Source organism: Anastrepha obliqua, chromosome 1 (genome assembly GCF_027943255.1).
Source record: "Anastrepha obliqua isolate idAnaObli1 chromosome 1, idAnaObli1_1.0, whole genome shotgun sequence".
Classification (NCBI taxonomy): domain Eukaryota; kingdom Metazoa; phylum Arthropoda; class Insecta; order Diptera; family Tephritidae; genus Anastrepha; species Anastrepha obliqua.
This window is the reverse complement of record NC_072892.1, coordinates 80,985,087-80,995,999: the sequence shown is the minus strand read 5'-3', so window position 1 is coordinate 80,995,999 and position 10,913 is coordinate 80,985,087. Positions and strand designations below refer to the sequence as shown.

General features: G+C 34.7%; 1 protein-coding gene across 1 annotated transcript; it reads left to right on the top strand.

The window, feature by feature from the left end:
- Nucleotides 1-4,930: 4,930 nt before the first annotated feature.
- On the top strand, nucleotides 4,931-5,611 carry LOC129235577 (uncharacterized). The gene has a single exon (XM_054869488.1). The coding sequence runs from the start codon at nucleotides 4,931-4,933 to the stop codon at nucleotides 5,609-5,611; it is 681 nt and encodes a 226-aa protein (XP_054725463.1).
- The last annotated feature ends 5,302 nt before the right edge of the window (nucleotides 5,612-10,913 follow it).

The window sequence follows — 10,913 nt, the reverse complement described above, 5'->3', positions numbered from 1 at the left end:
AATGGTTGCTCCTAAAGATAAGAGGCTAAATTGGACGTGAGTTTTGAATTCGTCGGTTGAGAAACCATCAAAGGCAAGATGAGGAAGCAGTAAAGAGGAATAGGTAAAGGTAAGGGCGATATTCGAACGATGAGTAGTTATGACTGTATTCTTACCGCTTCTTGCTGATAATGAACTTCAACAGGTGATTAATATCCAAATTTGCTATCTTCTCAGGCTGAGATGAATTTTGGTCTTTGCGGTACATCTCCATAATTGAAGACCTATTTTCTTACCTAAGAATTTCTACCAATTAACCATTGAAGCTTTTGCATTTTTGATGTACTCTTTCAACATGAGATTTGCATCCAAAGCTATGCCTATATGCTTGGCCCTAATGACGTTTGGCACTATAACTCACAGATTTATATATAAGTACATTTTCTTGTTAGCGAAATCCACATGCACTGATTTAGCTTCATTCAATTGTATATTCTAATTTTCAGTCCATGTAACAACTTCGTGAATGGATTTCTGCAATTTCATTATAGATTCGCTTTCGGTTAAACCTACACCTAAGATATATGTAAGTATCGTCAGCAAATGTAGCTACTTGCATGTTTTCGGTACTGGCAGGTCTGGGGACTCATCATACTGTCTTGTGGTACTCCGACCGATGTTTCCCTCATTCCCTAATACGCCCGTTTTTACTTTACTCTCAAGTACCTATTGGATATGTACGATTTCAGAATATCAGTGAACTATTTATTGGTTTATGCTTCAATATGCCATGGCACCTAATTCTGAAGTATATATTTCTTAGACATGAAGTTAAAATGACCGAAAATTCCTTTTGCAACAAGATATTAAGCTTATGAAGTAGTCCGTCATTTCACACCTTATCGAAGGCCTGGAGAGCATCAAGGAATATCGAAGGACATACTTTCCTCTTTACGATTGCTTCCTCTATTACGCTTGTGATTCTATGGACTTGCAGCAAAATAAATTGGTTTTTGTTTTTATGTTTTAGATTTTTTGTATGATTGCTTTAATATGTATACAGTGAGTCAAAAAAGTATTGGCACACTCGAAAAATCAAAGTTCTCAGTGCTTTAACTTTTCTGCTAATGAATATATAAAAAAAAGGGGTATTTTCTAAATGTATTTATTTATTACGTATCTGAACAAAAAAAATTAATTTCGACTTAGGTTTACAAGCTCAACCTTGAAAGGTAATATAAGGCACAAATTTACATCAAAAAAGTATTGGCACAGGTAGCGTAATCAGCTTGCTCCATTGCAGCTGTAACGCGCTAATACTTTGTGCGTCCTTCTTTAGACTGTATAACTGCCTGCAAATGTCTCTTCATACTATTTACCAGATTTGAAGTTTCGGAAGGTGTTATTTTATTCCATTCAGCAATTATTGCCTCTTTTAGAGAAGCCTTTGACCGATTAAGTCTTTGAAGGATTTAAGTCCGGCGATCGATGGGGTGTTTTAAGCTATTTGCAATGGTATATCAACCACTCCTGCACAAGACAAGACTAATGTTTTGGGTCATTATCTTGTTGAAATTGCCAAGTTGTTCCATTAAGGCCCAGTTTTTCGACACTTGGACTTAAATTTTCTTGAAGAATGTCGCGATACACATGCTTTTCCATTGTCTCATCTATGAACACGAGCTTTCCGACACCAGATGCCGCGAAACACCCACAAACCATCACATTTCCTCCACCGTGTTTAACTGTTTTGAGCAGATTGTTCTTTTGAAGCTCTTTGTTTGGCTTTCGCCAAATCGTTTGTGCTTCATCTGGCCCAAATAAATTAAATTTTGATTCATCACTAAATATGGTGGTGTTCCAAAAAGCGTTGGGCTTATTGAAATAATGTTTAGCAAATTTTAGCCTCTTTTTCTTATTTACCTTCGAAATGAAGGGTTTGCGTCTAGGAACCTGGGCATGACACCCAGCCTTATATAGGGTATTCCGAACAGTTTGGGGGTTGAAATTGATTTCAAATGAATTTTGCAGGATCTCGCACAGTTTGACAGCCGAAGTTTTTGGATTTTGTGCAACCATGGACACCACAATTTGCTCCTGTCGTTTGGTTAATTTTTTTGGGCGACATGCATAACGATGTTTCGAACGCTGGACCATGATTTATCGACAAGTTTGCCAATTTCGTGATAGGATTTTTTTTCCAAACTACAGTTTTATCATTAATTGACTTAGTTCTAGGGAAATTTCATCACCACGTCCCATTTTGGTCTACATCCGTTGAATCGCGATCAAATGTGATTGCGACCGTAAGCAATTCCTAAAACGTACGAATAAGTAAAAAAGCAAGAGTGAAAATAACGGGAGTTTACCGTTACAACGCCAAAAACATAAGCTAACATAAAGAATGTGCTAATACTTTTTTGATGGGAATTTGTGCTTTATTTTACCTTTCAAGGTTGAGCTTGGAAACCTAAGTCGAAATTAATTTTTTTTTATTCAGATGCGTAATAAATAAATACATTTAGAAAATACCGTCTTCTATTTTTGTATACTTTCATTAGAAGAAAAGTTAAAGCACTGAGAACTGTGATTTTTCGAGTATGCCAAAACTTTTTTGACTCACTGTATATGTATGGAAAAGATTTAAGTGGACTTTCATTTTACTGTTTGTTTGAGAGATTTTTTGCAATAATAGAATTACGTGAATTATTTAAAATAATATTTTATATATAAACCTATGGAAATAGTCACGTGTTATGTATTTTTTAAATTTATTATTGAGAGACAAAAAATAAAAAAAAAATGGATTTTACGATTTACTTAACAAATATCTTGCACTAACCGCTTCAGAAGGTAAAATTTTTTATATCTTCATCATAACACAAGCCAAAGGAAGGGAAATTAGATTAGTCCAGCCACAGTTCATACGTGTGTAATCATACGTGTATAATAAAAATGGTTAATATTTGCAAGCGGCTAAAACAAAATTAGCCAGTTTTCCTACCGCTTCGCAAATGAACGCAACCCAGCGGTTAACCACATTTATGGCTGGTAGCTGGAGTGCATTTAGTTATGCACACTACTGTATTTGAAAATTCATACATGTGTATGTGTATACTATAAGTCCTTGCTATGTGTTGCATTTTGTATATTTAATTAAATCTGAAGTTGGCAATAAAGTGAACAGAATTGTTTTGTCAACTGTAAATTTTAACAAAATGATATCCATAAAAGTGTCGCGGTATGTTTACTAGATCTGATATGCCTATGCGATTTTGTATTCCTTACGTCTCTCCATGCACTTTGTCTGTTTTGCTTATATAATATCATTTTCCACTTGTAACACGGATGTAATGTTGAAAAGACAAACTTTCACAATATTATTAGTACATCCAATTTGCTGAAAGATTTACGGGACTACATCAACTTAAAAAAGCTAAGCGTTTGGGAGATGGCGAATTTAGTCAAATCAGCACCCACGACCTAAGACCAAGTGAAATTTACATTCTGGCAACAAGTTACTAAATTTGGCATGTATGCTTAGTTTAGTTCAGTACATTGTTGGATATCTTATTGTATGCTGTCTCGTTATATTTTGTATGTTTTACGAAAGCTTGAAATGCCAGCATATGGAGATGGGCTTAGTGTAATGCCGCATGAGCAGTCTTTGGGAAAGTATAATGATTTCTTTAAGGGAACTTGGTGGATTGTTAAGGCGTGGTTTCTGAAGAGCCTTTATAACTTCCAACATTCCGGAAATATCAGCTTTGCAATCATTTTTTTTGCCTTCTAAGTGTCTACCCCTACTTTCGTAGTTCAAGTCTAAAATATAATTATCGTTTTTATGAGCCACTTAGAGCTAATATGAGCTTAAATTACTGCAGATAGTTAAATAAATAATTAAAAAAACGAGTTTAGAAATTCATAAAATTAATTCTTTCACACCGAAAAGTTTAGCGGGATAGGAGTCGAGATCTCATTGAATTCTTTCAATGCGCGGGCAGTAGGAGCATTACGCGCACAATTCGTGTTCAACAATTTAAGGCACACTACGCTGTACTTTCATATTATGAAGGAGATAAAATAAATTTGCTTGGAATTTAACTCTGTTTTGTTTTGTTTAAACATTTCAGGTACTTCTGGTCATAGGGTACGTTTTTGCCACAGAATTTAGCTTAGTCAGTCATGCACTAACTTTTCATTGATACTGTCCGTAGAAAGTTTATTGGTCTATATGATTATATGGTCTTTACTCGGTTGCGGTAATGCAATAATCTCTGTAACTTTCGAAAGTATCGAAAAATATTGTAAATGAAGCATTGCATTAAAAACATTTGAGGAATAACACATAATATTTTAATATTTTTTGTGTATGTAGTGCATCCTCATTTAGCTGCATTGATAGCTCTCTCTTAAATTCAAAATTTTAAATTAGAAGAAGAATTAGTTAAAAGAAATCTTTAGATTTTTGACGCGACATTTTTTGCTAATTCACACCTTATTGTTAACAAAAGTGATTAATTGGACACTGATGATCATAAAAAATTAAACTGTAGACAACAATAATGCAGAATGATAAAATAATATTAATAATTAATTCGCAAAACGGCCGAGTAACGAGTGGCGCTCCAATAATCTGCATATGAATACAATTCGTTATCCAAATATTACCAAGAGGAGTATTGTTTCAATGCAAAAGTCCAATATTATTCCAAGCAATTGGGTAAATATTGTTTATACAATTATGCATTTCATAAAAAATAAAACCATAAATTGCAATATTGAATGCATTTTATATACTTTTTCGCCAATTAAAAAATAGGTATCTTCATTCCGTATAAAAGTTAGTGCATAGTGGAAAGGAAATCATTCCAAACTCAACCATTTCTGAGTCGTATCGCATTTTTTTTGTTTTAGCGCCATAAAATACGATTAGTAATATTTAATAAATATGCGTGGTTTTATCGTCCTGTGTTTAATTGCCGTTGCCTGTGCGGATATACAGGGCTACAATTATTATCCAAAAGAACACTCAAACGCCGATAGTAGTCGTGGACTAGGTGGCCCTGGCGGACGAAATGATTTGGCAGGTGACAATGGAGCCGCAACTTCGGACTCACCTTCTTACTCTGCACCCGCTACTGAATTCGACAAGGTTTTTTACACCTACACCGCTAACGAAGAAGATTTCAATGAACCGGCTGGCAGCGAGCAAATTGCCAAATCATTGAAAAAGAATCTGCGAGTCGTCCTCATCAAGGGCCCAGAGACTAATGGTTTGGAGAACGCTGCGCTCAACATTGCTAGACAAGCTGCCGAACAGAAAACCGCCATTTACGTTTTACAAAAACAAGCTGATTTGAGTGATTTAGCCAACAAACTGCAGGCTCAGCATGATGTCCAGAGCCATACGCCAGAGGTGCATTTCGTCAAGTATCGAACGGCAGAGGATGCGATCAACGCTCATCGCGCAATCCAGTCTCAATACGACCAATTGGGTGGAAATTCTCAATCGCACGATGGTGGTTCTGCACCAGTCCACAATTTTGCGTCGCAGGCCACTTTCCAGGCGCCACGTACTATTAGCTCTCCAAGTGCTTCCTATTTACCTTCTTCGATCGTTCAAGCATAATACGAAATAATTTTAAATAGTTTGTTTAAGCATATCCGGAATGTGATAGACCAATGAATATTGTTGTTTTTGTTAACTAATAATAATAAACTTTAAAAAATTGAAATAAAAAATGTATCAAAAGCGAATTTGACAGGCAAAATTGTTTAACCAAAGACGGGACTTGAAAGCAGAGAACACACATCATTACTTGTCATGATTCAATTGTTATTATTTATTATTGAATCATGATTATTTGTCTACTTACTTTTATGGAGATAGTTTGGTATCAACATAAATTTTTATGAGTATTTACGAGTATAAGCCGTCTGATCGAGCCGCTTTGGCGTTGGAATGTCATATTTTCTGTTTGAAATACATTTTTATATTCACACTGCTTTCATCAGCTTTAATATATGAAATAAATGTTTGCATTTATGTGAGTATGATTCCATCACATAGATATTCACACACTCAACACATATACTCACTCGAATATATGTGTACGTATATGTATATGTTTGAAAGAGTTTTGCAGATCTACGCACTACTCAACAACAACAGAGAAGATTATTCTACAGTCTTTGGGCCGTTTGTTCAAAGTCTGATCAAGGGTTTAATCAGAACATAATCGGAAAATGGATCAAAAAGTGATTTCTTAATGTTAACTTCTGATAAAGTTTTCGGAAAAATAGCTACTGGTTATCTACAAACCAAAACAAACACTGACCGCTGATAGCAGTGAAAGTAATAAATAATATTTAATAAAATATTCACATAATCAATCCTTTTGAGAACGAAACTGTCATTCCAAGCCATTATTCGATTAAGTTAACGGCCCTTAGGAACAATTTCGTAATACCATGCTTCTTCCCTCTTAATTTGTATCATTCTAGTGAGACGTTTACTCGCTATAATCCACATGCTTTACAGATAGTACAGAGTTGTATGGCTCCACACGGTGATTAGACAAGTTTACCTAAAATTGAAGTGTAAAGTTGTTTGATCACATACGAGCGGCTCCAAATCCCTACGGCTTTGAACTTTCAACACTCATCTTGTATTCGTCAGTCAAAATTGCGTTTGTTACAACCTTAATATAATCTGAGGGCACTTTTTTACTTCCTTTTATGATCCAAATGTATATAAAAATTCGAAAGAAAATACGAAGAAGACGAAATTTTTGCAATGTGAAACGTTTCTTTTAATAAATCTATAATCATTGGATATGTGCCCGAATTAAGTATCGATTGATGTATGATATTAAATCAAATATTCAGGATATAGACTTGCAACCGTAGAGCAAATCGTTGACATTTATTTTTTTGCAATATGCTAGACATATCTGCATAAAATGCTTTTATAATTTTTAGAGCAATAAATAAATGCAAAGGTGAATGAATAGAATAGATTAGATTAAGTTTAAAGGCACTATCATGCAAATTAATCTTCAAAATGTTTAAATACAGATGTGTATGCATTTTATTATCAATAAAAACCATTTTTCCTATTCCAGATGCAACTATGCACCCCCAAACCATTGCATTTCTTCCTCCGTGCTTAACGATAGGAATACGATTTTATACATTATGTTCTATATTTTCTTTTCACCAAACTTTTGGAGGCCTATCTGATCCGGAAACATTAAATTTCGACTTGTCACTGAATATGACGTTTTCCCAAAAAGAAGCTGGCTCATTTATATAGAATTCTTTCTGAAATGTAGTGCTGGCGGCGTGCCACTCTGCTATGATGACCAGCGTTTTGCAGATAATTACGCACTGTTTGTGGGCTTACTTTTTTATGCAAAGACTCTAGAATATTTTAGCATAATATCGTGGAGGTTATTTTGGGATTTTGCCCGACTGATGCTACTAAATACATACATATGTTGCTTTCCGCACGTGAAGTCAATAATTTTCGCCTTCCTGCTTGGTGGTGATTAGCTTTTAATTTACCAGTATTAACGTAATTACCAATAACACTTTGCACTGTATAATGCGATTTGCCAATTTTTTGTCGATTTCGCGCAGAGACTTGTTTTCCATGCACAATTTAATAACAATTCTCAGTCCCATTTTGCCACTTTCATTCGAAATATTACACGCAACTGAAACTGAATCAGCGAGAAAAACTAAAAACAAAACTATAGTATTTCGTTTTCAGCAATATTAGTAAAAGCACAAACGATTTTTACTGTTACTTTGAAGCAACAATAGCATGAACTGAAATTGTACGAGTAAATGTTTTGCAGCATTTTGCTACATCTGCCTGCTTTCCTTGGAATCCCTCATCAGAAATTTAACATTCTTACACTGACCCAAAAAAAAAATTTACATATATTGTCACAGCAAATATTTTCCGCAAAGCTAAAGTGTTTTACGTACTATGCAGGGTGTACGAATAAATTGTGTGACCACTGTATATATATAATTGGGGCTTATACCCATTTTGGGTGTTTGGCCGAGCTTCTTCTCCTATTTGTGGTGTGCATCTGAACGGCAGATATTTTTTATGAGAAGTTTTTCATGGCAAAAATATACTCGGAAGTTTGACATTGCCTGCCGAGGGGCGATCACTATTAGAAAAAACATTATCTTCATTTTGGTGTTTCACCGAGATTCTAACCTTCGTTCTCTCCGAATTCCAAATGGTAGTCACGCACCAACTCATTCGGCTAGGGCGGCCGCTAAAACGTTTTTAATAGCCTGCTGTTTACTTGTGTTTAAACAACTTGTTGGTCAGGCACAAAAGAGTTTCCTGAAGTAAATTTCCCAAGTCGGGGTTCCCCTATATGTTAATATATAATATATTTAAGTAAATATGTAAATAAAATAAATATTTAAAGAAAAACGAATAATTTATTATACTTAATTAACATTCAATACTTTCATCCCTGGAATTTAAAGAATGTTTTTTGAGGTGTATGAGGCAGAACACGAGTTGCGGCATCGGTCATCTTCCCATACTTCACTCCATATGTAAGTGTTGAATATTTCTTTGACTTCATCTTCTCTTAGCGTCGTTGCTGTTTCTAAAAGGGCTTTTATAAATCACAATTTAATGTCAACGACATAAATAGTGACTATAGCAGCATCCCAAGCGTCAGTCCAAATCTGGAGGTACTTCCCAAATCTTAGGAAAATAAGATAAACCAAAACTAAAAATATTTATTGAGTAAATAAATGTTTTAATTTCCCTGATGAGAGCACATTACATTTTCACTACCAATAAACAATAAATATTTTTCTTATAGTGGAAATCGAATTAGTTATATTATCAATATTTTTACTGTCATTTCAGTAATCAGTGAAACAAAATTTTTATTGCAATTTTTTCAGTAATCAACAAAAAAATATTTTTACTCTTTACTGGTAATGCAAACTGCATTGCAATATCAGTAAAAAATTGTATTTACTGCATTTTTACTGTTACTGCAAAGTGCCCATCTACATATGTTAGGCACATACTCGAATAGATTCCAATCACACACATTGTTAAAAGTGTAAATAATTAAATATCATTCATAAAATAACATAAAATTATTATATGGCTTATATCGACCTTTTTCCAATTTTTTACTATCTTTTCAGAAAGGAGATTAATTTTTGCTCACTCCTCCCTTAATTCCAAATTGCGTCAATGAATTACGTAGCATCCGAAATCAGTTGTCAAACTTTACATAACCTTTTATAATTGAATCACGAGTTATTGCAAATTAAGTTTTGAGTCGTTTTTTTACAGGGATAATTAACTCCAAATCTATTGGCACTAAAAAAAAATGTTTGGTAACAAAGATTGTAGGGAATGAATTAAAAATAAATAAAATATTTAAATTAAAAGGCTTAACTTACAACAATCGTTTACCGTTACTCGTAGTTTTCATAATTTTATTCGTTAAAGTACAATACAAATGAAAAATTACCAAATAGCGACAAAATCTGAAATTCAAAAGTAAACGGATGGAACGCCCTAGAAATAGACAAAAATTCGAAAGAAGTTTGATATCTTTTCACTCAAGATATGTTATGTATACAAATAAAGTCATTTGTATGAAGCTGGTATGAGGTACCTAGCTAACCGAAAATATGCCATCATTCGCGCTGGACCGTTCCCGAACTAACTGTGCCACATAAGGGAAGAATAAGACATTTTAAGAATTATATTCATTTATTATTCTGACCTTTCTGTTTCAATCATTCTTCTTACTGAACTTTGAACCCTGTGAAGACATTCGTTCTCTGACAGCGCTTCGTGACCCTGTCACTTTGCATGCGATTATGTCTTTTTTACTCTGTCAACAAAATACACAAAACAAAATAAAAAACCTCCTGCTTAGACGCACAACATGGGTACAGTTATATATAGTACATACATACATATATATAGATACATAAGCATGCATGTGAATAAGTATTTGCATATGTGCACTATGGCGACTCACAAGAAGAGAAAAGCAGAATAGAAGCCTGAATTATTTCATGCAAACTTTAGTTTCTTCTTTAGTATTTTCGAAATATTAATATATATTTACTGTATTGTTAGTTAAGCGAAAATCAATAAATAATAAGTTATACAACTGCGTAGTGTTGAAGCGAGCAATTCTAGGGAAGATTTTTGCACCATTACGAGTTGGTGACAAAGAATACCGCGAACGATGGAACATTGGGCTTCATGACCTTTACGGCGACGCAACAAGGCACAGCGAATAAATATCCAGCGACTCCACTGGCTCTCGGTCTTGTCGGATATAAATGCTTCACCACTGAAAGTATTGTTTGCGGGATGTGCTGGAAAGATTTACTGCAGCAAGACTTGGCTTTACTAGACACCGGTTTACATGAGGAAGTAACGACTGGTGCCCTTTATTAAACTCGGCCAAAATCGTTTAAATGGTTATCGCACCAATCAAGAAGAAAGACCGCCAATCAAATGTCAGACCTGTAAAAATGTTTGAATGGGGTTGATGGGTTGGGCGAAACTATGTACATTAGTATGTGCATAACATTCATCTCACCGACTGAAAATAAATTATAGTGCCTAATTACGGCCGCCGTAGCTGAATGCACAGGTTCGAATCGCCGAGCATAACACATCAATTGATAGAAAAAGTTTTTTCTGATGACGATCGCTGCTCAGCAGATAATGGCAAACCTATGAGTGTATTTCTCCTCACACGGAGCCAAATCAGGCGAATACGGTGGTTGCGGAACGATATGCGTGGAATTTTTGGCGAAATGGTCACGAAGAACGAGTGCAGTGTGAGACGGTGCATTATCGTGATGCAAAAACCAAGAGTTGTTGGCCCATAATTCTGGTCTTT

Bases quoted from the DNA above. Each gene is read 5' to 3' on its own strand.
- LOC129235577 (XM_054869488.1), top strand. From the start codon at position 4,931: ATGCGTGGTTTTATCGTCCTGTGTTTAATTGCCGTTGCCTGTGCGGAT.